Source organism: Panthera tigris, chromosome D1 (assembly GCF_018350195.1).
Source record: "Panthera tigris isolate Pti1 chromosome D1, P.tigris_Pti1_mat1.1, whole genome shotgun sequence".
Classification (NCBI taxonomy): Eukaryota; Metazoa; Chordata; class Mammalia; order Carnivora; family Felidae; genus Panthera; species Panthera tigris.
In genome coordinates, this window is record NC_056669.1 from 107,371,248 (window position 1) to 107,395,270 (window position 24,023).

Here is a 24,023-nt window from a genome sequence, read left to right on the forward strand (position 1 = left end):
CCTCCTTGTCGCTTGCGGGGGCGGGGCTTGCCCGGGGTGGAGTGGTGAGGCTACCGAGGTGGCTTCGGAGGCCCTCGCGTCAGGCCCGCTCCCGAGAGCCGATTGGCTGGATTGCTGGGCCTGGAATGGGCCGGGGGCGGGTCCATTTAAAGACCTCGGCGCTCGGGCGCTTGTAGTCCGAGCTCGGGGACCAAGCAGGTGCTTGCGTGAAGCGGGCCGATCCTCTGCGTCACCAAGCTCATCTCCTGGGGGATGGGGTGGACGGTGTTCCTTTGACGGACGCTTGTGTGCCCCCGGCCCCGGGTGGAGTGGAGACCATGGCCTATCCTCAGGGCTCCCGGGCTCCGCTGGAATTCGGGGGACCCCTGGGTAATGGGGCTGGCGGGGCTGGGACCAGAGGCTCGGCGGGTACGGGGTGAACTGAGAGATGGGGGAGGGTGCAGGGTCTGAGAATGGAAGGCTTTGAAGGGTGTCCCGAGGCAGAGGGGTCTGGTGGGGGGTGGGGGGAGTGTCTGGGGAGACGGCTGCAGAGTGCGGCATCTAAGGAGTGGAGGATGGGGAGCAGGGGGAGGATCCTTGGGCGAGCGTGGGGGCGGGGACCAAGGTGGAAGCCAGGGAAGGGGCTGAGGGCTGAGGACGGGATATGGAAGAAGGCAGTGGGAATGCTGAGGGGGCCCTGGAGGCAACAGGGCGCCTGCGGGTGCCGTGGGCGAGTTGCGGAGCGGACCCCCGACGCGACCGCCCCCTTCCCCAGGCGCCGCGGCGCTGATGGTGCTGCTCCCCGCCACCATGTTCCACCTGCTCCTGGTGGCCCGCTCGGGCCCGGCGCGCCTGCTGGGCCCACCCCCCTACCTGCCGGGTCCCGATGTGCTGTGGAGCCCGCGGGTGCTGCTGCTGTGGCTCGCCTGGCTCGGCCTTCAGGCGGCTCTCTACCTACTGCCGGCGCGCAAGGTGCGGACTCGGCGGGCGGAGGGAGGGGGCGCCCCCAGAGAGAAGGCACACTCCCCCCTTACAGAGTCCCTTTGTGCCTGCAGGTGGCCGAGGGGCTGGAATTGAAGGACAAGAGTCGCCTGCGCTACCCCATTAACGGTGCCTGGGGGATCCTTGCGCCGGATTTGTGCCCGGTGGGGGTGGAGATCCAGGCCCAGTGGCGATTAGCCCCCGACCCCAAGCTCCGATAGATGCCCATTTCATGCCATGTGCCCAGGCCGACGTGGGGGATCTCACTGTCCCTCTGCACGTCCCTTGTTCCTCCACCCCTACCCGCAGCATTTGCTGCTACTCTGTGCACCAGAGTAGTGGTCGGTGTGACCCACTGAAAGCCAAGGGCAAGGTCCCTGACCTTCCTGGGCTTTGGACTGTGTGTGTGTGTGTTGGGGTGGGGGTGGGGGTGGCATGGAGGGGGAGAGCAGGGGTGTAGGGGCGCAGCCCCCAGGACTCATTGTGGACTGCGGTTCAGGCTTCCAGGCCCTGGTGCTGACGGCCCTGTTGGTGGGCTTGGCAGTGTCCGCGGGGCTGCCTCTGGGGGCGCTTCCGGAAATGCTCGTGCCCTTGGCGTTTGCGGCCACCCTCACCGCCTTAATCTTCAGCTTCCTTCTCTACCTGAAGGCTCTGGGAGTCCCTCCCTCCGCCCTGGCACCTGGGGGGACCTCAGGTGAGAGGGGGCCCGGTAGGGAGCGGATGGGGGCCGGTGGGGGTGCTTTCGCTCGCGCCTTCATCCCTCGGCTGTTCTCCAGGCAACCCCATCTACGACTTTTTCCTGGGACGGGAGCTCAACCCGCGCATCTGTTCCTTTGACTTCAAATATTTCTGTGAACTGCGGCCTGGCCTCATCGGCTGGGTATGCTGGGCCCGGCTAAGGGGAGGGGTGGGATGGATGAGCTTGCTGAGGCAGGCAGGGCCAATGCTGTGCAGATGTAAACCATTAATCATCCATTCCACAAATATTTGTTGAGTCCACTGTGTGCCCTGGGCACTGCTCTAGGTCCAAGGAGACAAAGGAGAAAAAGTTACAGGAAAGCAAGGAAAAAAAAAAAAAAAAATCTCTGTCCCCATGGAGCCTACCCTCTATTGGGGAAGGCAGACAAAACAGAAGTAAAAAATATATAGCATGGCTCGGGAGAAAAGGCACGGAGGGAGTTACGTGAGCAGGTGCAACTTTCAATAAAGCAGTCAAGTTCAAGATCTATTTTGAGGACAGGACAGGGTGATGCTATGCTGCCTGCCGGTCCAAGCGGTGCCCAACTTAAGACTGGTCACTGGGTGCGGCAACCTGGTCATCACCAGTGGCCTTGATGACATGCCAACTGTGGTTTTCGGTTGTAATCCCCCATGCTGGACTGTGGTCAAGATTTCCCAAAGGGTCTCTCGGGCAAGGTCTCTCTGGCCTCTGAGGCCATTTCCTCATGTGTGAAATGGAATAAAGTCAGAGAGCTTCCTGCTGAGGTTCTTGTGGGGATTAGAAGCGGGGACGTTAACGGCGACACCAAAGCCACCGCTACCAGAATGGGGCGCTCGGCACAGGCTGGCTGCCAGCCAGCCGTTACTGAGTGTTTCCTGGGTGCCAGACTCATCGTGCTTCGTGCTGTCCATGCGTCAGGTCCACTGGTCCTCAGCTCCATAAGGCGGGTCCACGATCATTTCCCACATGGGGTGGGGGAAAGGAGGCTTTGAAGAGGGTCAGCAGCTTGCCCAAGTCGCAAAGCTGAGATTCAAAACTAGGTCTGTTTTAAAGATTGTGTGTGTGTGTGTGTGTGTGTGTGTGTGTTTTAATGTTTATTTATTTTTGAGAGAGAGTGAGCGGGGGAGGGGCAGAGAGAGAGAGAGGCAGGGAGAGAATCTCAAGCAGGCCCCGCCCCGTCAGCGCAGAGCCTGACGTGGGGCTCGAACTCACAAACTGTGAGATCGTGACCTGAGCCCAAATCAAGAGTCAGACGCTTAACCGACGGAGCCACCCAGGCGCCCCCAAACCACATCTGTTCTAATCCTTGTCTGTTGCTCTCCCAAAAGGAATATTATAGGATGAGGCAAGAGTCAGCCAACAGGCAGGGAGCGCTTCCAGAAGCATCTATTGCAGTCTTTCCCCTGGGTACAGGGCCTGGATCCATTCAACAAAGGCCTGAGGACTGAGAGCTGTAAGGGGAAAGGCTGGCCCCTCTCCCACGTAGGTGCTGCCACCTCCGTAGAGACGGGCTGGGGACACACTGCCCTGTTCTCCTTCCCCCACGACCCCAGGTCCTCATCAACCTGGCCCTGCTGATTCAGGAAGCGGAACTTCGGGGGAGTCCCTCACTGGCCATGTGGCTGGTCAACGGCTTCCAGCTACTCTATGTGGGTGATGCTCTCTGGCATGAGGTGAGGCCCGACTGGGCGGAGAGGCGGGGAGGGCATTTGAGGACCTCGTGGGGACTGAGCCAGTGTGTCTGGGTCCCGTCCCTGCAGGAGGCTGTTCTCACCACCATGGACATCACGCACGACGGGTTTGGCTTCATGCTGGCCTTTGGGGACCTGGCCTGGGTACCCTTCACTTACAGCCTGCAGGCCCAATTTTTGCTGCACCACCCGCAGCCCCTGGGGTTGCCCATGGCCTCCGCCATCTGTCTCATCAACGGTCAGTCTGGAAGGGGCTCCTCCCCCTGTCATTCGTTCATGTCACGTTTATTCAGCACCTGGTAGGTGCTAAGCCTCAGGCGCGTCTCTAAAGCCGGGGCTTGGGGAGGCCTGGGTCCGAGGTCTCCGGGGCTGTGCGGGGAGGGTCAGGGTCAGGTAGGCTCTAACCCTCAGCCCTGACCACTCCGTGCTTTCCCCTAGCTCTTGGTTACTACATCTTCCGAAGAGCCAATTCCCAGAAGAACACCTTCCGAAAGAATCCTTCTGACCCCAGAGTGGCTGGTGAGCTGGGTTCCCGGGCTGCCATGAGTGAAGTGTCAAGGACAGCTGGGCTTCCAGCAGTCCCCCCCGCCCCCTCATGCCCTGTCTCTCCCCAGGCCTCGAGACCATCCCCACGGCCACGGGGCGGCAGCTGCTGGTGTCCGGGTGGTGGGGTATGGTCCGCCACCCCAACTACCTCGGGGACCTCATCATGGCTCTGGCGTGGTCCTTGCCCTGCGGTGAGCGGCTCGGGTGGGCACAGGGCGGGCACCACGCGTGCGAGGGGCAGAGATGGTGAACACAGGAGGCCCAGTCTGGGTGTGGAATGCAGAGCAGGGGTGCGCCCGGTGGAGGGAGCCGTCAGGGAGCTGGGGATGGACTGAGTGGCCGGGGCCGACCTCCATCCGACCTAAGCTGTGCCAGCGCCTTGCTGCAAACCGGGACCTTTCACCATAGAGCCCCGGGATCCCCGAGAGCCAGTGGGTGTGGAAACCTCTGTGAACTGGGGCGGGGAGGAGGGGCGCTGCTGAGGGATCACAGCCTCCCCTCCCCTACAGGGGTGTCTCACCTGCTGCCCTATTTCTACTTCCTCTACTTCACGGCGCTCCTGGTGCACCGGGAGGCCCGGGATGAACAGCAGTGCCTACAGAAGTACGGCCTGGCCTGGCAGGAGTACTGCCGGCGCGTGCCTTACCGAATCCTGCCCTACGTCTACTGAAGCCAGCTCCACCGACCCCGGGCGGGGGCCCGTGCCCACCCGCCCGTCAGCGCACGCAGCACCAGGAGCCTGGACCCCTCCCCTGCTCTGAGCTCCCACAGGCAGGGGTGAACAGCCTCAGGGAGGTGCTCCGGAGAGAGGAGAAATGAAGCCAGTGCTTCAATGGGGGTGGAGGGGCTGCTCGTCCTCCTCGGATAAACATCTGGAACCCTTGGTACCACTTCTCTCCCTTTCTGGGGTTAGGGTGTTTAAAAACCGGCTGGGTCAGCTCTGATCTGGGAGAAGCTGAGAGGTGGTTTGTGGGCCCCAGGGTTGGGGGTGGGGGAGGGGAGAGGGGGCGGGACAACAGCTGTTACTCAGAAATGGGCACCGCTGCCAGGGCAGACCAGTCGCGGCTTTATTGATGACATGGAGATCCCTGTTCAGCCAGGGAGTTCCTCAATGAGAATTCTTGGAGCAGGTGGCAGGGGGCCTCCCCAAAGCCGCTCCAACTCCCCGGTGAGGGCTGCCACCTCCTCGGCGGCCACAGCGTGGGCTCGGTGGGCCCTGGCACAGTCTAGAGCCAGGGGCGTGAGGGCCACCTCATTTTCATTGGTCCAAGCCAGCAGGAACTGGCACTTCTTCCGCGCCCGGTAGAGACGATCTCGCTCTTCGGTAGCCACAGCTTGCCTCCGGGCCTGGCCCAGGGTCCGCGCCAGGTGCCCCAGTGCCGCCAGCGTGTAGCCTTTCTGGTTGGCCGGGCCCTCGCCCATCAGGATGAGGGCGGCCTCGCGCATGGCGCCCCGTGTGCCCAGGGGCCCGGGAGGATGCTCGCCGGCTTCGAGCACCCGGGCTGCGGCCTGCAGGGCTTCCTCGGCCGAGGCGAAGACCTGCTGCGCACCCAGGGCGCCGGAAACGCCGAGCAGCGTGGCACAGAAGTCGGAGAGCAGGGCGTCGTCGCCGCCGCCGTGATACAAGGCAAGAGCGTGTGCGTAGGCGAACAGCACGTTGGGCAGCTGGAAGCGCACGAGCGGCGAGGCCGGGCCACGGCTCAGGCTGGCCAGCGTGGGGATCCGGGTGGGCACGGTGGGCGCGCAGGCCTCGGGGGCGTCTCCGAGAAATGGCTCGGCGTCGGCCTCCTTCACGGGTTCCGGTGGCGCCCTCGCGGGGGTGGGCTCCAGCCCCACGGGGTCACCGCCCGCAGCATCGCCCACCTCCTCCAGGAGCCGCGGCCCGGCCCCGCGTCCCCACCACCACGGCCGCCATGGGGGCAGCAGCCGCCCGGCCTCGCCCCGGCTCAGCAGCCGCTCGAAGGCCGCCTTCTCGGCCGGGGCCAGGAGCTCCCAGAGCCCCGAGAGGCCGCCGGGCGCCGGGCCAGGCCTGAGGCCTGCGTCCTCCGGGTCGTCCTCGGTCTCGCGTTGCTCACGCAGCCGCCGCAGGGCGCTGGCCAGGCGGCTGGGCGAGGCGCTGCGGCCGCGGAGCTCCCCCAGCACCTGGTCCCGGTAGAAGTCTTCGGCGCAGGTGCCATGCGCCCGGTAGCAGCGCAGCGAGCAGTAGGGCACATTACAGCGAGGGCAGGTGTAGCGCGCTGGTTGGGCCTCCCCCGCCGGGCAAAAACCGCACGGCCCGGCCGGCTCCATGGCAACCGGCGCTCCGTGCCACTCGCGAACACGCGAGGCGGCGCGGGGCGACTTCCGGCGCTAAGCGGTTGCTTCCGCCTCCGAGGGAGGCCAACGGGGCGTAGCCAGAGCTGCCGAGGACTCTCGGCAACTTCCGCCCACACTCGGGAGCCAAACCCCACCTCTCGGTCAAGTAGGACTCGGGCAAGCGCAGGAGCGGGTCCTGACGCACAAGCCCCGCCCCGAGCGGTGAGCAGAGAGCGCAAGCGCGCTAGGCGGGAGCTCCGCTGGTACCAGCTCGCCCCCTAGTGGCTCCCTTTTTGGCACCAGAAAGCGCGGTGGCGGAAATTCATCCTCGGCGAGGCACCTACTCTAGGCGGCTAATTGCCCCAGGCCCTCGGGGGATGAGGTGCGTCCCTGCGCTGGGAGGGTAGCCATTCTAACTAGGGGACACAGACAAAGCGGAGTAGAAAAAGGATGTAGACTACTTGGCCTACAATGTGTGTGTGTGTGTGTGTGTGTGTGTGTGTGTTGGAGGCGTTTCCCCTCTGGAGAAGAAAGCAATTTTTAAGACTGAACTTGTTTTATTCCCCCTCCTAATCTGTGGTTTATCCAACTTTTAAGGGCAGAATCCACAGTAGGTTCCAGAATCACATTGAGGGGCAGAGATGTGGTCCCTGTCCTAAAGGAGCTTATTTGTGGTCGAGTGGGCGTGATAACCCACACAAACCGTGGCAAGCGTCCTGAAGACGAGCCATGGCACCCATCAAAGTGAGCTCTGGTTCTTTAGCCCCTCACCTCACATCTAGTCCCAGCCTCAGTAAGTTGTATTTATCTCAATATGGATCACTTCCTTCCCTATCAAGATCTGGATGGATTTGAGGACCTTCAAGTCTGCTCTTTTCTCTCCATCCTCACAACCACTGGTCTAAGCTACTGGTCCCTTAACTGGTTTCTGTTCTTGCCAGCTGTCCGGAAAAATCAGGCAGAGAAAGTACTGGATCACAAGTCAGATCACATCACGCACTTGCTTAAAACCTTTCCCTGTACTCGGGCGACGTTCCATTGGCACTTGGACTCAAACCCAAACTCCTCTCCACGTTAACAATATCACACAGCTTTGCACACAGTTCTCCTGGCTGGAACTCTGGTCATCTCACTTGACAGGTTGCTTCAGGTGTCACACATCCCATCTTCAGAGCCCTTCCCTATGATGTTATGTCTGCCCACCACCCACTGCCCCTTTCATGACAACACCCTGCTGACTTTGAGGCTCTAGCCCTTGAAACTAACTAGCTTCTGCACTTAGCCCACGAGAATCCAAACTCCTAGAAGGGAGGGGACGTCTTTTTTCTAGAAAGATTACTAGAGATAAAAATAGCCAATATACTTGCACACTTTCTATGTGGCAAGTACTGATCTCAGTCTTTCACATCCTTTATTAGTCTCCACAGCAACTCTGATGATGACAGAGATTAAATAAGTAGTTTGTCAGTCAGAAAATAAATGCAGCGAGGATTAAAACTCAAGGCAGTCCAAGTCTAGATCCCGAGGTCTTTACCTCGTTATACTGTATTCCAAGAACAAGCAGATTGAAAAACCTTGTCACAACAAGTGGGTACCCACATAGCTAAGGGACCTTGAAATGAATCCCAGAGAATTCCGCTTCTGGGAACACAGAAACAACCCACCTGACCTGTGATTAGGGGAGCAAAGTTACACAGTGCCAAAGTAATCAGGCAATGCTTTCTGTACAAGCCGCTTTTGGGCAACAAACAGGCCCATCAGATGACCCAGCTCAAAATATCCATACATCTTGGCTGACCAATGGGCTACTTGCAACCAGGCACAGGTACCAAAAAAAGAAAATTCCATACATTCCCCTACCTCCTCACCTTATCCCCGTCCTCCCTCCCTTGCACTGTGTTCAATAAACTTCTATCTCCTTTGTTCTGCCTGGGGTGAATTCTTTACACTGCTTTGCCCAAGTCACTGGCCTCCACCCAATCGGGTCACCCCACCTTTCTAAAGTGGGGACAGGCCAGACCCTTGCCAAGGACTCCACTAAGGCCATACATAGCTGGTCCCAACTCCAAGGGAAGGTCAGAATGGCCTTCCTAATAGATCTACTATTCAAACCCCTCTCCTTTACCACGGCCTCCATAATCCTCCCATGATTCTTGCCACCTTCTGTTTAAAGAACAAAAAAGGACTCGGGAGAATTACCGAATTATTTTCATGGCAAGCCTTTTCTTGTAGTTTGTCACTTTTTGCCCATGCCAGCCCAAGGGTCCCTGCCTCTTCCAACTAGACGGTGCCAAGAAACTAATGAACACACCACCGACCCTGGGAGCCACATATCCTCCCGAAGCCCTGCAAGTGAAGGTGAAACTATGAGATGTCTGGACTAAGTGGCTTTATTGGGGAATGCCAGGATCATGACAGACTTAAGAGTTGGCATTGGGGCCCTTCTTCTTCCCAAAGGTGGGCACAACGTTGACAAAGCGCCGGTTGTACTGCATCCGCCGCTTGGCACGACCTGTCTTCTTCTTCTTCTTCTCCTGCTTGGCCACCTGGGCAAAGGAAGGAACGATCAGACCCTGGTTGACCTCTTCCATGCTTTCCCTCAGCCTAACTCCAGGAAGAAGGCAGACAAGAGGAAAGACCAAAGGTCTTGGCTTAACTTTGATAGAAGCAAAACAAAACAAAACGAATTCCGAACCAATACTCTCACCTACCTTAGGAGTCTGCCCTCTTACTTTCCCAGCACGGGCCAGGGAACCATGGACTTTACCTGCGATGGTAAAGGACAGCCAACAGTTAGGGGAGCAACAAGGCCCCACCCAGCAGAATCCTCTCTCTCTCAATTCAAGCCTTTATAGGGTCTAATAAATGACTGAAAAGAGAACTAGGCTCTGGCTCAGTCTCCCACGGACCTCTCAGGAGTTCCTTCTGAGGGAGGTAAACAAGAACCACCCTGGATTGAGGACCATGAACTCCACAGCCCACACTCGTTATGAGCTTACAAACAGTTCAAAGGACAATCCTCCCCAACTCACCTCCAAGCATGCGGCCGGCTACTTCCAGGGTGGTCAGAGCCTCCACTCCACACTGACCCAGGGTAGCCTCATCTTCTAGGGGCGTGCCCGCCAGGAGCACGACTTGATCTTCTGGAGCGATGCCCTCCAGAGAGGCTACATGAGCCTACCGGGAAAAAGAAGATTCATCAGCGTTCTCGCGGGAGGGGAGATTGAAAAAAAAAAGAGGATGAAGACCAGGAAGCACCAAGCAGCCTTACCTTGATCTGGGCGACCGTCTCCTGGCCGGTCACCTCGAGGGTGTGTAGCTCCTGGGCGCGGACAAAGAGCTGCATGTCGGCGACTGAAGAAAGAAAGGCTTGTATGAGAAACAATGCTCTAGAGGGGTCGGGGGATGCGTGGCGGGCCGGGGCCGATCGCTCTGGGATTTAGGTGGTCGCGGGATCTCACGTGGGTAAGGCCGGGCCTTTCAGGGAGGTCGGGTGGGGAACAGAACTTGGCCCTCAGAACAGCCCCTCTGCCTCTACTTTTCCCGTGCCCTCTGATCTCGCGGCCAACCTACTGTTAAGCTCTCCAGATCCAGCGGGGACCCAAATCTTACCTGAACTACGGCCACCGCAGCCGTAACCACGAAGATGGAGTCGAGAAAGAGGAAGGAGGAAGGGCTCGCACGTCCTCACCGCCTGCTGCGTGCTACGTCACTGCTGAGCGACCGCGAAGGTCTCTGGCTTTTGTACGGCCCACCGCAGTCCTAGCTCCGCCTCTTTACGCTTTGCGCAGGCGTTCTTTCGGTCCGGGGCGGTGCGCCCCCGAAGGGGCGGAACCAGGCCGGTTGCGCGCGCAGAAGGCCAGTGTACGGGAGCGGTGCAAGATGGCAGCGTCCTTGTTCCGAGCTTCGCTGAGGGGCTGGAGAACCGGCGTCCAGCCGGGCTGCGGGCTACGGTGGCTGGTGAGGGCGCTGAGCCTGGAGGTGGGGGAAGAGGGCTGCGGGTGAGTCTGGTTGTTACTCCTGTAACCCTGGAGCTCACATACAAGGTTGAGAGGCAAGGTTGAGGTGCAGGGCTGACAACGCGCCCCTGTGTGTGGGGCTTGGATCCTGATTGGTGGACAGCTCGGGTTGGTCAGAACTGGGAGAGGCTACACTTCATCGCTTGCTGCCTAATTTTGAAAAGGGATACCCGTTTCACAGGGTAGGGGTCGGCCCCAGATCTTTGGCGACACTTAGGGAACCTGGGGTTCATGATATACAGGCCACTTCATTCTGCTTGTAACCCCGGGGCCCATAAGGACTCCAGGATTATCTGTTGGAGGATGGAGAGACAGCGGAGAGTTACCTTAGGTAGACTGCTTATTAATGTCTTAATTTTTCCTAGATGGAAAAAGGTAATAAAATACCTTACTGTGTCATTGGAGGAATTAACTCAAAACAATACCCATAATACATTTAGTCCAATGCCTGATGGTGTTTATATGAGGCCAAAACGTTCCAGGTAAGCGAGGGTCACGTCAGATGATTGTGAGTGGCATTATCAAGATTGCTGAAAGTGCCTCATCCAGAACTAGAATATTTCAGCAGGATGTTTAGAGGAAACTTTATTATTTTTTTTTAAATTTTTTTTTAATGTTTATTTATTTTTGAGACAGAGAGAGACAAAGCATGAACGGGGGAGGGTCAGAGAGAGAGGGAGACACAGAATCTGAAACAGGCTCCAGGCTCTGAGCCGTCAGCACAGAGCCCGACGCGGGGCTCGAACTCACGGACCGTGAGATCATGACCTGAGCCGAAGTCGGGGGCTTAACCGACTGAGCCACCCAGGCGCCCCTAGAGGAAACTTTAAAATACTGAAAAATGCTGTACTGGTCAGACTGACAGTGATTTGGCTTTGGGTTTTGAGTCCCACAGAAATCCCAAGAGAGGCAGATGCTTCAGAGTGCCTGAACTTCTTTTCCAGTCCTACCTCTACCCTGGCAAACTGAAGTCTGATGCTTTCCTACCTCCAGTCTTTTATTTATCCCAGTCTCTGCACCTGTAGTGTTTCTACCTACTGAAGTTGTGCCTCTCCTGTGGTGGGTGGGTGTATGGTGGCTGGGCCAGCAGAGCAACGGTTGTTTGCTTTTGATTTTGGCCGCAGAGCCAGACCCAGGGGCCTCCTGATTACCCCAGCTTTGTGGAGTCTGTGGATGAATACCAGTTTGTGGAGCGCCTGTTACCCCCTACCCGCATCCCGAAGCCCCCAAAGCATGAACATTATCCCACTCCTAGTGGCTGGCAGCCACCCAGAGGTGAGCTGGGTGATGGGGATGGCTTGGAAGCTACAGGGAACCCCCCCCCCCCCCCCGCCGTGGTGTACCTCCCCAGCTGAGGCTCTGGATTCCCCAGTGGGTTCAGGACTTGTGTTGAGGGCACTCAGGGCTTAGCACCTATCTCATGTTCAAGGAGGGGCCTGGGAATGCAGCCCTGTTTTACTAGTACCCATCCATCAACGCTGTTGGGATGAGGTCTTCCCATTCAGGAACAGTGAAGCAAAGAGAGGAGACCCAAGAGCTGGGACCTCCATGCCCCGACTCCAGTAGGCCTCGTACCATAATTGAGAACATAGCTTGGGAGTTGGGCAGTGCTGGGTTCGAATCTGGCTCTGTTATTCATTGCCAGCGTGATCATTAGTCACTCGGTTTCTCAAAATGGAGATAATCTGCTCAGTCCATAAAGCGCTTAGCACAGAGCCCAGCATGCGGTAGGTAGGTGTTCAGTGCTTGTAAATCCCCATTGTGCCAGAGATTCTTTCTGCCAGGGTAGAAGTTCAAGGATTGGCCCCAGATGAGGATCCAGGGAGGCATGGCCCTAACTTCGTTTCTTCTTGAGCACCTTCTGGTGCCAGGCCCTGTGTTGGGCCTGCGAGATTACCAGGGTGAACAATCTGGTCCTGGCTCTAAACTTAGGGAAAGAGCGGGTCTTCCGATCTGAAATCTAGAGGTGGCTTTGCCATTGGGTGCACTGACTCTGTGTAGACTGTGAGGGGAAGGGTGTTGGCTAAGGTGGCATAAAGCCTGGGGAGATTTGACTTCTCACTGTTCCTGTCACAGACCCCCCACCTAACCTGCCCTACTTTGTGAGGCGCTCTCGTATGCACAATATCCCTGTCTACAAGGACATCACACATGGCAACCGCCAGATGACTGTGATCCGAAAGGTGGAGGGGGACATCTGGGTAAGCGAGGGGATGGGTTAGGGCCCGATTCTGACCTTTTCAGGGCTGAAGGATGGGGAGTCTACTAGAGGGGACGGTCTGACCGGGCTTGATTTGTCCTCTCCCCACCCAGGCCCTGCAGAAGGATGTGGAAGATTTTCTGAGTCCACTGCTCGGGAAGACACCGGTCACCCAGATCAATGAGGTGACAGGTACCCTGCGGGTCAAGGGCTACTTTGACCAGCAGCTCAAAGCCTGGCTCCTGGAAAAGGGCTTCTGAGGCCCACCTGAGCAGCCTGCCTGACAGCATTCCCCACAACTAGAGTCTGGGGTGGGGGCGGGCGTGGGGGTGCCTCAGGAGGGAGATGGCTGTAGGACCAACCAGGACAGCAGGTATAAATGGCAGGGCTGAGAGCGTAGACGGGTTAAATGAGGGCTGAGGGCTTCAGAGCAGGCCTTGCTCACATTAAGGGGGAACGGGACCCTCTACACAGGGGCCAGCACTGGGGGCGGGCTGACATTGGACCCTGCCTTCATTGGAGCTCACTGGGCTCAGCTCTTCAAATTCTGGAGGTTGCTGACTGCCCCTCTGGGGGAATAGCCCAATCCAGTTCAGGGCAGGGTGGCACAGGGCAAACGCACTGAGCACCTGCCTTCCTTGGCCCTCAGACCCTCACTACCACAAATATCCTTAAGCCCTTGCTCCAGGCCAGACGTGGCTTGGTGGAGGCTACGGAGGACACAGGGAACTCAGGCGTGGGCCCTAGAGGTCTTCAGTTCCCAGTGTGGTCCTGGGTATAGGCATAAAGCACCCATGTCAGCCCCTTGGCTCGTTCTTTTCACCCTTGGAGAAGGCGGCCCAGTGGCCTTTGCTCCATTCTAGGCCAGAGTTGGGCGTGACTAGGTTTCTAGCTCCGGGAAGCTAAGTGATTAGCTTTAGCTGGTCTGTCCACGAGGGGGTGCTTGGGAGATTCTAGCGGTCCAGCGCGGAGCAAGCCATCCTTGCCAGCTTCCTGACCTGGTGTCGGGGTGGTCAGGGCCTTTGCGGGAAGAAAGATGCTGGCCTTCTGTCCCTGTCATCATTCCCGTCCCACTCTGGGCCCGTGGGCCTTCACACTTGCCCCGTCCTTGGGAGTTCTAAAAGCTTAACTCTCTGGGGCTTGGTTTCTTCATCTGGAAAATGGAGATACTGTTGTAATGGTTTAATGTCTAAAGAAACCGTCACCCCCCCCCCCCCGGGATTCTCCAGTCTACAGCCTGAGCAAGACGACCACTCCCGGCACACTGACCCCATGACACTAGCTCCACCGGTCATTAATGCAAGTCTTTATTTGGCGGTATATACAATTTAAGCTATTAAAATGTGTACAATATTTACAAATTAAATAATCATCTGAAACGGTCTCCAGCAACTCTTGTAACACAAAACCAAGGGAGAAAGAGACAAGGGCAGGCAGGCCTCGGCTCCTGTGGTCCCTACCTGGCCCAGTGCCTTTTCTAAACTGGAAAGACCAGGAGTCTGACACTCCTGCTCTTCTTTCCTAGGGTCAAGCATTCAAGTTCAAAGACAAAATTTAAGCCAAGAGACACCGGCAAGGAAGTAATTCCAATTCTTCTCAACTCAAGTTCTGTAAGTTGGGAAGTGGCCTTCCACAGATTCTGGGGCTTGCAGTGGTTCAGGGGCAGACACACGAGCCCTCGGCCTGGAGTGAGGCTGGGCAGTGGTTGCTGGGTGAGACCAGGAAGTCTCACTTTAGACAAACTGCAGGGAGAGGGGCACGGACACCTCAACGCTGCCCACCTGCTCGGCACGCCTTTCCCAGAGCTGTGCGGTTGCCACTAAGACGCGGAAACACCACAGGGCGTAAGTGACACAGCCACCGTCACAAAGAGCTTCTAGGGAGTTTAGGGTAAGAAAAGGGAAATCAGTACCAATCTTGGTGGGTGGCCCAGGAAGCAAGTTCCTGGCCTGCCTCCAGCTCCTGAAGTTCACACGTGGGATCGGGGAGCTAATACTGTTCAGCACTGAAGCGACTTCACACACACACGCACACAGGTGGGCTTAGAAGGGCTGCCCCTTCTCCCAGAGGGGGGTAGAGGGCTTCTCAGAGACTGCCTTTCTGCCTTCACGGCCCCAGCAGAAAAGGGTGACGGGTTGGAAAGAAAGGCTGGGACTGACCCGAGATCCCCGTGGCTGCCGGGGACTGAAAGGGCTGGAGTCAACTGGGGCCTCAGGCTCCTTTCCACTCGGCCTAGGGGATGCCACCTCCTTTGTCTCAGAGCTGGGGGTTCTTACTCCCTGGTGCACACAGAGGGAGCTGGCACTTGGTGGCAGGACACGTTACAGCGAGGGCTGCTCAAGAGAGTGGAGGCAGGAATAGGACTGGGGTCGTGTCAGTGGGCAACAGGGGACTCCAACTTCTGCAGGCGGCGGCGGCGGAGCTCTGCGGCGTCAGGCTCCCCGTCCTCAGGCAGCTCCTCCGTGCCCACGGACTCGGGAGCTGGGGACAGAGTTCGGAAGTGGAACCCGGAGAACTTCCCTCCCAACCCCCACCCCCTCCCCACGCTCGCGGAGACTACCTGGAGGCTTGTCAGGTTCAGGGGCCGGTGGGGAGTCTCCTGGGGATGGGGTGGTGGCCTCCGAGCTGGGGACGCTGGTGGGGGTGGCAGCAGTGACGACTCCAGGGGTCTCCTCAGTGGGGCTGACTGAGGCGGCAGGCCGGGGGGGCCTAGGAGAGAAAAACGAGGGAGGGGAGGCCTGGACATGCTGGCACGATTGAGAAGATTCTGCGCTTGGTGAGCCTTGCAGGGTGGAGCGCGCACCTCTGCAGCCTCAGTCCGCAGCAGACGCGAGCGAGCGTGTGTGAGTTCTCGGGATTCCATACTACAGACTAGACTACGTGCGGGCAAGAATCGCTGGCCTGTTCACTGGTAAACGGCGGTCTCTAGCGGGGCGCCAGGCTCCTCACAGAGTTCCCACCTAAGATTTTCCACTGAAGAAAACCGTATTCAGGTAGCTCAGACTCAAACTCCCCTCCGAGCCTGTGCTCTGTGTGCCAGACACTCTGTGTGTGTGACCCGTGAATAGGAGCTAGGACCCTTCTATTCGATTAAAGTGACAGTGGTCACGAAGCAAATGAGTGGTGGGCACCATAACTTACACTTAGGCCAGGCTGGTTCTGGGTGACTTTTTGGGGGCGGGGGGGAGGGGAAGAGCAGACGGAGGGCGAACGGGATTTGAAGCGGCCTCGGTGCTGACCGCAGCAAGCCCAATGCCGGGCTCGAACTCATGAACTGTGAGATCGTGACTTGAGCTGAAGTCGGACGTCTGACTGAGGCACCCAGGTGCCCTTGGGTGACTTACGTGCGGTCTCAGATCAGGGGCAGTTTCCCGGGCACAGAGCCACCACATGTGAGAAAGCTGTATGTGATAAGCTAAAGCGCTGACGATTATGAGTGATCTGACTACAGAAAAATATAAAGGAGCAGGATTCAAAGTCAACTCTCTGCTAATAATAAACACCAGCCCTCCTGAGACCCAGGCAGGCCCCCTGGAGCGAGAGAACAGAGGCATCAAGAAACCCAGAGATCCTGCTGCGCCTACACACGGGTGACGCGAACCAACAGGCATCACAGGGTGGCCGAAGAGAAAGGCCCGGGACCAGGGCTGCGGGCCTCGCTGGCAGCTCCAGGCTGCCGCCACGCACGCCGGCCCCCGTGCAGACGTACCCCAGGGAGGCCAGCACGGTGAGGTACTGGTTGATCTGCAGCATGGCGGCGTCCAGCAGGGTGTGGATGTTGCGCAGGCTCTGCAGCCGAGCCTCCAGGTGTTGCCGCTCGTGGCCCTCCAGAGCCCGCAGCTCCTCCGGAGTCAGCCCGGCAAAGCCCGCGGGGGGCACGGGCATCGGGGGGAAGGCTGGAGGGAGGCAGAGGCTCAGCCGGGGCGGCCCGGGCCCGACGCCCAAATCCCTCCAGACCAACCCCGAGGGCGGCTCGGTTTACCAAAGGGTGGAGGCAGTGGCACGCCCATCCAGGGTGGAGGGAAGGGGAAGCCCGGAGCGGGGCCGGCCTCGGGGGCGGGGGCAGAGCCAGGTGCCGAGGCAGAGGCGGAGGAGGCGGCGGCAGCTGTGGTCGTGGCTGCTCCGCTGGGCCGAGAAAGGGCTGGTACGGAGTGAGAACAGGAAGTCGGTGAGAGCTGAGGCCTCCGCTCTCCACTCCTCCCGCCCCCTGGCTGTCGCAGTAGCCAAAAGACTCACCTGCACTAGTGGGTGGAGGGGCCGCAGCCTCTCCTGAGCTGGGGGGAGGCGGGACGGGTGGAAAGGGGCCCATGGGGGGCCACAGCGGGAACATGCCTGGAGGAAAGGGAGGCAGGAGGCCCTGGGGGACTGCAGAGAGAGGACGAGGCAGTGAAGAAAGGTCCGGAGTGAGATAGCTCCGAATCACGCGTGAGAGACCGGTCGTTAGGAACTCTGTCCCTGCTCCCACGGGCCTCTCTGAGCTCAGCACTGATGACACGTGACTTCAGTCCACGGAGGTCTCTTTCTATGACCCCCTCCCCTACCCAGACTGAGCTTCTGGAGGATTCACCTCCGTGTTTCCCCTACCCAGCTCCGGGCAAGTACTCAACAGTGTGTTGGACGGCCAAATGAGGGGGCCACTCACAGTTAGGGGGCTGGGGCAGGAGTGGTGGGGGATGAGGGGCAGGTGGTGGCCCCTGATCCGCAGGTTCAGGGGGCGGTGGTGACTGGGTCGGCAGTGATGCCCGAAGGACGTCCATACGGCAGGTAGGGCAGGTCTGCTGCCGCTGGAACCAGGAGCGCAGGCAGCTGGGGGTCGAGAACAGGCGACGGTCGGCAAGTCCTCAGGAGCCTGCCTTCCAGAGCCCATCCCCTGCAGTCAGGCTCCCCGGGCCCCTCCCACCTGGTATGGAAAATGTGGTTGCAGGGCAGTCTCTTGGCGCCGGTCACCATCTCTTCTCGGCAGATGATGCAGACGTTGTCCGTTGCCTGGAGCTCCTCCGGGGTGGCATCTGGATACCTAGTGAGGACGGGCCAAGGGTATGTCCAGACCGGAAGTGGAGACAGAGGAACCTGGGGCGGAGCTAGGGAGAGCAGCTGGACCGACCCACTTACAGCGTGTTCATGTTGCGGATGGCTCGGCGAGACATGATGGCGTCTGTCACGGCCTTCTTGAACTGCCTGAAAGGAGAGTTGCAGTGAAAGTTGGGTGAGGGAGAAGAATCAGGTGTGGGGCAGGGGCAAGACGGGCTGGGCTGAGCTGGGCTTACCTCATGGCCAGGTACATAGGCCGGATGGCAAAGAGAGGGAAGGTGTGCACCTTGATCATGATAGTCATGAAAGCCATGTACAGCAAAACCTTGATGAAGCCTGGGGGGCAAGGGGAGGTGCAGAGAGCAGCAGTCACGGGGCCTGGGAGGCAGGGCTGGGGACGCTGGTCCAGGTCAGGGGAGGCCCAGGCTCTTCTCACCTGTAAACAGCTCCGTGTAGAGCATGTACACGGCCTTATTGTCCCAGGGGTTCTCGCTCTGGAGGTCCACGGAGTGCAGTACGTACTTGATGAAGATGGTCAGCACCATAGTCATCAGGATGGCATACTGGAGGGAGGAGGGGGCGCGGGGGCCTAAGCACACGACACCTCCTTGCTCCGGTCACCCTTTGCCACACCCAGGCCGCTACAGCAGAGTGCCAGGACACAAGCGTGGTACTGGACACAGCTGGGGTCTTCCGAGCGCCTGCACTCACTAGCTGGTTTGACTTCTAGCAGCTCACCAGACCTCTCGGAACATCAGACAGTTTGCCTGTCTGCCAAGTGACGGCATTAGACGTTCCTTAGTGACTACGTTGCTTTGCTGATTAAAAGACGCAGCCGGTGCTCAGCACGGGGTCTAGCGTACGGTGAGCTGCTATCGCTGAACACCCCTCCCCAGCTGTCCATCGATCTAAGTGCTTCTGTCCCAACGACAGCCAGCTCCTCTGGCGTCGCCCTCCAGGAGGCCTTCCCTGAGCGTCGGGTCAGGGCTCCCCCGACGCACACGCCTCTTTCTGTGCCTCCCCCGCTCTCCTAGGCGTGAGAGCGCACGAGGCGGGAGCTGAGACTGACGGCTGCTCCTTGGTGGCCCGCGCGGGCCTGGCCACAGAACAGGCGCCCGGGGAGGGGCTGTTGGGTTATCCGAGGCACACTCAGGGACACCTCAGGCTCGTCCCCCCCGCCTCCCGAGCCAGTTTTACCTCAAAGCCAAACACCAGCTGCACAGAGGCCCCACGGGTCAGGATGCTGTGATAGGCATGGCTGACGAAGAGGAAGTCCAGGATACCCAGGAGGAACATAAGGGCTGTGGGGACCCCCCAAATAGGGGGTTGGTGGGGTCAGCCCAGGGACTGACAGCCACTTCCCGCTTTAAGACACCTCCCACCCTCAAGCCCTAGCCATCTAGTCAGGTGGCTTGACCCCGGCCCCCTGGGAGCTCCAGTTTTGCCTAGGAGGGTTTTAGAGCAGCCCGAGCTCCAGGTGAGGAGGCGAAGAGCTGAGGGGCTGGACAGTTGAAAAGCCCTGGGGTGGAACAGGGCAGAGAGGATGCAAATTAACTTCCCAAATTATCTTTCCTGTACAGCTGCGGGTCGAGGGGGAAGCCTGCGCTCTACGGCACGGGTCCGCAGTTCGTGACTTATCACGTTCCAATCCTCCACAGCGCCTCTTACTCCCTCCAGCTCCCTCCTCTCCCTTCCCGCGGATCTCACTCACAGACGATGCGGCAGTGAAAGAGCCAGGAGATATTGGGGCTGCGTTCCATCTGAGGCAGAGCAGAAAGGGGGCCTGTCGGGAAGGCTGGGGCTCACCCCCTACCCCCCCCACCCAGCCTTCACTTCACAAGCCCACCTACCAAGCCACTCCCTGGCTCCCATCTGCTTTGAGAACCCCCTGACCCAACTCACAAAGTCCACACGGTCCTCAGCCAGCCAGTGGAAACACTTGAGGAAGAGAAGGAGAGTGAAGAGTGCGACAAAGCGGGGGCTGAAGTCGTCCCGAAAGACCGTGAAGGCCAGACAAGTCTCAGTGACGGCATACCAGGAACGTTCCAGAAGGTGCTGGGGATTGGGCAGAGAAGGACGAGGAATTCAAGACATTCTGCTTGCCCAGCTCCCTGGCCCTCACTTTTGGGAGTCGTGAACATCTTACCTCCATCTCTGCTGCCCTCAGCTGTCCAAAGAACACCTTGCCCATCACTTTGCCCAAGAGAAAGACAAGGACAAAGGCCTGGATGTAGAGGACCTAGGAGTGAGAAGAGGCTATGGTTTGAGGTCACTTTCTGCTCTGCTATGTCTGGGGCTCATGATTCCGGAACCTCCCTATGTCCCCCGTCCCAATTCGTTCAAAGTTAGGCGGCTGGTGGCAGCTTCACGCCTCTCACGCTTACCTGACCCCTAGCTCCGCCCCCGTCTCAAGCAGACTCCTCCTTCCCTCCCAGGGAGCTCCTCCCACCCTGAGCCCTGAACTCACTGCCATGCTGGGGCTGGACTTGGTCAGGTACACCACGGTGGGGTAGAACTGGTGCTTGAGGTAGTAGGCATGAGCCACGACGGCCCCGGTCAGCGCCAGGCTGGCCGCCATCATCACTGCGGTGCGGAACATCGCTCCGGCCTGGAGACCTGCGTGGGGACAGGGAAGGAATAACCTGCGTGTTGCGCACACTGCGCAAACCCTGAACAGTGCCCAGCGCGCGATGTCACTAAACACCAGGGAGAGACCCCCCCACCCCACCTCACCTCTCCCACACAATCATGACGTCAAATACAGCAAACGCCCCCCGCCCCCTCATTTTACGAACAAGAAAATGGAGGCTCAAAAGGGTTAAGCGATCAGACTGACGCAAGGCCTGGAGCCTGGGTCAGTTTTGTTTCAAATCTAGGGCTCTTTCCACGCCGCCTGCCAAGCCACCGCTTCCAGGGAGGAACGGGGAAAGGCAAACGTGTTGCAGGAAGAACTGCTACCACGGGCTCTACCGTGAAGGTGATGGAGAGGATGCAAACGCAGAAATCTCCAGAAGCGGTTACGTGCCGCCTGGACTCGGAGAAGCCAGGCGCTGGGGGGCGCAGCCGGGCAGGCGACAGCGCCGGTGACAGCTCGGCCGGGGTGCGCAACCCCGCCGCGCGCCCCGCGGGAGCGGGCGGGATACGTCAGCCTGGAACCCTGGCGTCCCCCACCCGCCGGGGCAATGTCCACTCGGGGCACCGGAGAAACGGCCGACTGGAGGGATGCAGCGGCGGCACGGAGAGGGACCCGGGTCGCCCCCGCACCTGTAAGCTCCGGGAGCTGCGAACGTCGCAGGTGGGGCCCAGCCTCCGGAGAGCGGCCGCACGGGAGCCTGAGGTCTACCGCCAGCTGACAAGCCGCAAGCGGGGCTGAGGGGGCGCGCCGACCCCGGAGACCGCAAGGGGAGGGCCCAGGTCCCGACTCCAACCACAACCCGGGCCCCACCCCGGCCGACTCACCAGGAGCCCAGCGCCGCGAGCCCGCTCAATCCCCGCGACTGCGGAGGCGGCCCCGGTTAACAACACTCCCCACCCCCTGCGAGCCGGAACTTCGGGGGAGAGACACCTCACTTCCGGCGGGGCGCGGCGTGGATCGTACCAAGTGCACCCTTCCTTTGGCCGCCCCGCGCGCCGTCCGTGGTGCCGGGAGCGGTCGTCCCGCCACTGTATCTAGGCTTCGTGCCCACGGCCGGAGCGAAAGACGCGAGAGGTGGTCGGAGCGGAATAGGACAACCCGGGAGATAGTTGGAGTCCCCCCATCTATCCGTCAAAGATGGTATCGCCTCCGCCGCCGAGTGTACTCAACCTAGCGGAGGGCTCAGGCTCTCAAAGAGGCTGGAAGGTGGAGCTTCGTGTGGGCCGTACCACTTGGAAGGGGGAGTGTGCAAGGGACAAGCATTACGGGTTTAAGAGAAATAAAATGTTTTAGAGTCTCATTCCAGAAGATTTCGCAACAACTTCACAAATAAGAGGCTTCCTTGGAGAACTGGGTTCAGAAAAGAAAAATTTGCTTCTCCGCGATCACCCCCGATTTGTGTGGGAGTGAGTTGGGTCCCCGTGGCTGCTACTAATTGGCCTAGATAGAGTTACGCGGACCAATAAGAAAAGGAAGGACATTTGCTGGCCTGTGGAAAGAGAAAAGCAGGTGAGCGGTTGCTAGGGACGGAAGGCAGCGTTGCCTAGGTCTAGGTCCAACCCCAGTGGGCGGACAGCTGGCAGGGTTGGGGGGTAGGGGGGGCGCAGTCCGTGGGCGGGTGATCTGTGTCTGCCCAGCGGGAACATTTGCTGCGCCACAAAAGGAGGGGCAGCCCGATGTGTCTGGGATTAAGAAGGCAGACCTTTAATTCCAGCTAATGTTGGGATGGTGTTCAATGCAAAGGGATTGACTTCAGCTTCCCGGCGCCTACAGCTTTGCTCTCCTTGTGTTCAGCCCCGGGCCGTAATCGCAGCTACTACTGATCTTGAGCTGCGTAGTATTTGTTTGTGTCGCAGTCGCAGCCAACCCAGTCAGCTCGTTGACAGAATGAAGCCGATACACCCAATTTGTGCCTTGCGTTGTCCTCCGTCGCATTTAACATCCAAGCACTACAGTTTATGAGCTAGAAGGTGCTATACTCATTTTGGACTTGGGACTGTTGATGTTCAGAGATTTGACAAGACCTGTCCTGGGATTGGCATCGGGTGTGTCTGATTCTAGATTCCCGTGCTGTTGGTTGGCCTCATCACCTTCACCACCTCCCCAACTGGCCTGACCAATTTAGCTGTCACAGAGTTGGCTCCCCCGCGAGGCCATCTATTACTTTCTAGTGACTAAAACCAATGGTCAGCTTTCGGTTCTCGCCTGACTCGATCTCTTTCCTCTTGTAAAAAGTCTCCTCCTTCAACTTCCTGTGATCCCACAGGCCTCTGCTTTTCTCTCTGGCTGTACATCTGCCCCTTTCCTCCCTCTGTCCTTTTATTTAAATGTCGGTGTCCACGTTGGCCCCTTCTGTTTGTTTTGTGTACATAATGTCCTCTGCTCCTGTGGATTCCATTTCCCCACCCAAGTGCTGATGACTCCCACGTCTGGTCTTTACTAGAATATCTCCTGTTTTTAAAACACTTCAGTGTCCCTAGTCATCCCCTCTTACCCGGCTCCGGAAACGTGGGCATCTTGTTCCCCTGCCCCTCTCCATCTGTCCCCACATCCCCACTGGTAAATAAGTCATTTATTCAGTTGTCTGCGAATATGTGTCAGATGCAGCCTGTTCTAGGAACTTAGGATGTCCGTGAACAAAACACAGATCTCTGCCTTTTTGACGTTTTATTCTAGTAAATGTGCTGGACGATAGACAATACGCATGATGTAAGTGAATTCTCTACTACGTTGGGAGGCAACGAATAATAAGTGCTTTAGGCAAAAAAAAAAAAAAAAAAAAAGCAGAACAAAAGGGGGTCAGGAGTGTGGTAGGGTGCTTGAAGCAGGTTGCCATATCAGTGAGAAGCTGGACAAAGACTTGAAGGAGGTAGAGGCGTGAGCCAAGTGGATATCTGGGTAAAGAGTTGCAGCTAGGTAAGAGTCGACCTGTCCTGGTTTGTTGGAGGACGTGGGTGTGGCCAGAGTGGAAATAGCAAAAGGGTAAGGAGGAGGAGGAGGCAGAACCAGATGGCATTAGCCATTACCAGGACCTTGGCTTTTACTCTGAGTGACATGGGGAGCCATGAGCAGAGATGTTGTAAAAGGCTCTACTTAGGTAAGAGGGTCACTCTAGCACCTGTGCTATTGAATGGTGTGGGGTTGTGGGCAAAGGTGAGAGCGGGGGGAAAACAGGAGGCTCTTACAGTAAATTACTCAAGAGATGAAGTCCTGGGGGGTGGGGGGCACCTGGCTGGCTCAGTCGGTTAAGCCGCCGACTTCGGCTCAGGTCATGATCTCGAGGGTTCAGGTCATGATCTTGCGGTCCGTGAGTTTGAGCCCTATGTCGGGCTCTGTGCTGACAGCTCAGAGCCTGGAGCCTGCTTCCGATTCTGTGTCTCCCTCTCTCTGCCCCTCCCCTGCTCAGGCTCTGTCTCTCTCGCTCGCAAAAATAAATAAACATTAAAAAGAGAGAGAGAGAGAGAGAGAACGATGAAATCCTATTGAGTCTGCCTCCGAAGTGTTTCCATCGCCATCTCCTGGTCTTCTTGGTCCAGGCTGTCACCATCTTATGCCTGGTCCAGTTTAACAGCCACCCGACTGGTCTCCTTTCCTATTCTCTGCTCTCCACTTATTGCCCCTACAATGGCCAGAAAGATCTTCTGACACCTCCGTTCATGTCTTGTCTCCTCTCCCCACGCTCTGCCTGTCAGGCATATGCCCTATTTGTGGGGACCCCAGATGTGTCATGCGTATGACTTGCCCTGTTCCTGATCCAATAAGCGAATTTAGTAAGGTTACAGGATAGAAAATCAATGTACAGAAACCCACTGCATTTCTATACACCAATAATGAAGCAACAGAAAGAAATTAAGGCAGCAATCCCATTTAAAATTGCACCAAAAATAATAAAATATCTAGGAATAAACTTAACCAAGGAAGCGAA

At 58.3% G+C, this 24,023-nt stretch overlaps 5 protein-coding genes across 6 annotated transcripts; 2 read left to right on the forward strand and 3 right to left on the reverse strand.

Moving 5' to 3' along the window:
* The first annotated feature begins 146 nt into the window (after nt 1-146).
* Nucleotides 147-4,836, forward strand: TM7SF2 (transmembrane 7 superfamily member 2). The gene is made up of 10 exons (XM_042958049.1): nt 147-369; nt 755-951; nt 1,035-1,089; nt 1,460-1,654; nt 1,737-1,840; nt 3,235-3,354; nt 3,442-3,610; nt 3,811-3,891; nt 3,987-4,109; nt 4,428-4,836. The coding sequence occupies exons 1-10, from the start codon at nt 318-320 to the stop codon at nt 4,586-4,588; spliced, it is 1,257 nt and encodes a 418-aa protein (XP_042813983.1). The 5' UTR covers nt 147-317; the 3' UTR covers nt 4,589-4,836.
* A 115-nt stretch (nt 4,837-4,951) lies between these two features.
* On the reverse strand, nt 4,952-6,325 carry ZNHIT2 (zinc finger HIT-type containing 2). The gene has a single exon (XM_042958315.1). The coding sequence runs from the start codon at nt 6,205-6,207 to the stop codon at nt 5,011-5,013; it is 1,197 nt and encodes a 398-aa protein (XP_042814249.1). The 5' UTR covers nt 6,208-6,325; the 3' UTR covers nt 4,952-5,010.
* A 2,262-nt stretch (nt 6,326-8,587) lies between these two features.
* Nucleotides 8,588-9,923, reverse strand: FAU (FAU ubiquitin like and ribosomal protein S30 fusion). Its single transcript, XM_007091903.2, has 5 exons — nt 9,826-9,923; nt 9,485-9,567; nt 9,246-9,390; nt 8,925-8,980; nt 8,588-8,759 (listed from the first exon to the last, which is right to left on the reverse strand). The coding sequence occupies exons 2-5, from the start codon at nt 9,557-9,559 to the stop codon at nt 8,634-8,636; spliced, it is 402 nt and encodes a 133-aa protein (XP_007091965.1). The 5' UTR covers nt 9,560-9,567; nt 9,826-9,923; the 3' UTR covers nt 8,588-8,633.
* Nucleotides 9,924-9,995: 72 nt separating this feature from the next.
* On the forward strand, nt 9,996-13,814 carry MRPL49 (mitochondrial ribosomal protein L49). Its single transcript, XM_007091904.3, has 4 exons — nt 9,996-10,173; nt 11,357-11,507; nt 12,309-12,433; nt 12,546-13,814. Exons 1-4 carry the CDS (start codon nt 10,096-10,098, stop codon nt 12,690-12,692), a joined length of 501 nt encoding a protein of 166 aa, XP_007091966.1. The 5' UTR covers nt 9,996-10,095; the 3' UTR covers nt 12,693-13,814.
* On the reverse strand, nt 13,723-21,239 carry SYVN1 (synoviolin 1). 2 transcript variants are annotated; one of them, XM_042958013.1, is made up of 17 exons: nt 20,923-21,239; nt 20,728-20,812; nt 19,931-20,079; nt 19,610-19,702; nt 19,366-19,518; nt 19,175-19,223; nt 18,661-18,764; nt 17,900-18,026; nt 17,700-17,799; nt 17,545-17,610; nt 17,333-17,449; nt 17,075-17,238; nt 16,669-16,797; nt 16,415-16,573; nt 16,142-16,328; nt 14,993-15,141; nt 13,723-14,913 (listed from the first exon to the last, which is right to left on the reverse strand). In XM_042958013.1, exons 3-17 carry the CDS (start codon nt 20,060-20,062, stop codon nt 14,807-14,809), a joined length of 1,836 nt encoding a protein of 611 aa, XP_042813947.1. In that variant the 5' UTR covers nt 20,063-20,079; nt 20,728-20,812; nt 20,923-21,239; the 3' UTR covers nt 13,723-14,806. The 2 variants fall into 2 exon arrangements, with proteins under 2 accessions (XP_042813947.1, XP_042813948.1); XM_042958014.1 differs by lacking the exon at nt 20,728-20,812.
* Nucleotides 21,240-24,023: the final 2,784 nt, after the last annotated feature.

What these genes read in the sequence shown, in the direction of transcription:
- MRPL49 (XM_007091904.3), top strand. Translation starts at nt 10,096, where the DNA reads ATGGCAGCGTCCTTGTTCCGAGCTTCGCTGAGGGGCTGGAGAACCGGC. An exon ending in TGGCTGGCAGCCACCCAGAG is followed by an intron (nt 11,508 to 12,308) that starts GTGAGCTGGGTG and finishes TTCCTGTCACAG; the next exon opens with ACCCCCCACCTAACCTGCCC. An exon ending in AGGTGGAGGGGGACATCTGG is followed by an intron (nt 12,434 to 12,545) that starts GTAAGCGAGGGG and finishes CTCCCCACCCAG; the next exon opens with GCCCTGCAGAAGGATGTGGA.
- TM7SF2 (XM_042958049.1), top strand. Translation starts at nt 318, where the DNA reads ATGGCCTATCCTCAGGGCTCCCGGGCTCCGCTGGAATTCGGGGGACCC. An exon ending in CCTGCGCTACCCCATTAACG is followed by an intron (nt 1,090 to 1,459) that starts GTGCCTGGGGGA and finishes ACTGCGGTTCAG; the next exon opens with GCTTCCAGGCCCTGGTGCTG. An exon ending in GTGATGCTCTCTGGCATGAG is followed by an intron (nt 3,355 to 3,441) that starts GTGAGGCCCGAC and finishes CCGTCCCTGCAG; the next exon opens with GAGGCTGTTCTCACCACCAT.
- ZNHIT2 (XM_042958315.1), bottom strand. Translation starts at nt 6,207, where the DNA reads ATGGAGCCGGCCGGGCCGTGCGGTTTTTGCCCGGCGGGGGAGGCCCAA.
- SYVN1 (XM_042958014.1), bottom strand. Translation starts at nt 20,062, where the DNA reads ATGTTCCGCACCGCAGTGATGATGGCGGCCAGCCTGGCGCTGACCGGG. An exon ending in AGCTGGTGTTTGGCTTTGAG is followed by an intron (nt 18,027 to 18,660) that starts GTAAAACTGGCT and finishes TCCTCCCTCCAG; the next exon opens with TATGCCATCCTGATGACTAT. An exon ending in CTACACGGAGCTGTTTACAG is followed by an intron (nt 17,800 to 17,899) that starts GTGAGAAGAGCC and finishes CTTGCCCCCCAG; the next exon opens with GCTTCATCAAGGTTTTGCTG.
- FAU (XM_007091903.2), bottom strand. Translation starts at nt 9,559, where the DNA reads ATGCAGCTCTTTGTCCGCGCCCAGGAGCTACACACCCTCGAGGTGACC. An exon ending in AGACGGTCGCCCAGATCAAG is followed by an intron (nt 9,391 to 9,484) that starts GTAAGGCTGCTT and finishes TTTTCCCGGTAG; the next exon opens with GCTCATGTAGCCTCTCTGGA. An exon ending in TAAGAGGGCAGACTCCTAAG is followed by an intron (nt 8,760 to 8,924) that starts GTAGGTGAGAGT and finishes TCCTTTGCCCAG; the next exon opens with GTGGCCAAGCAGGAGAAGAA.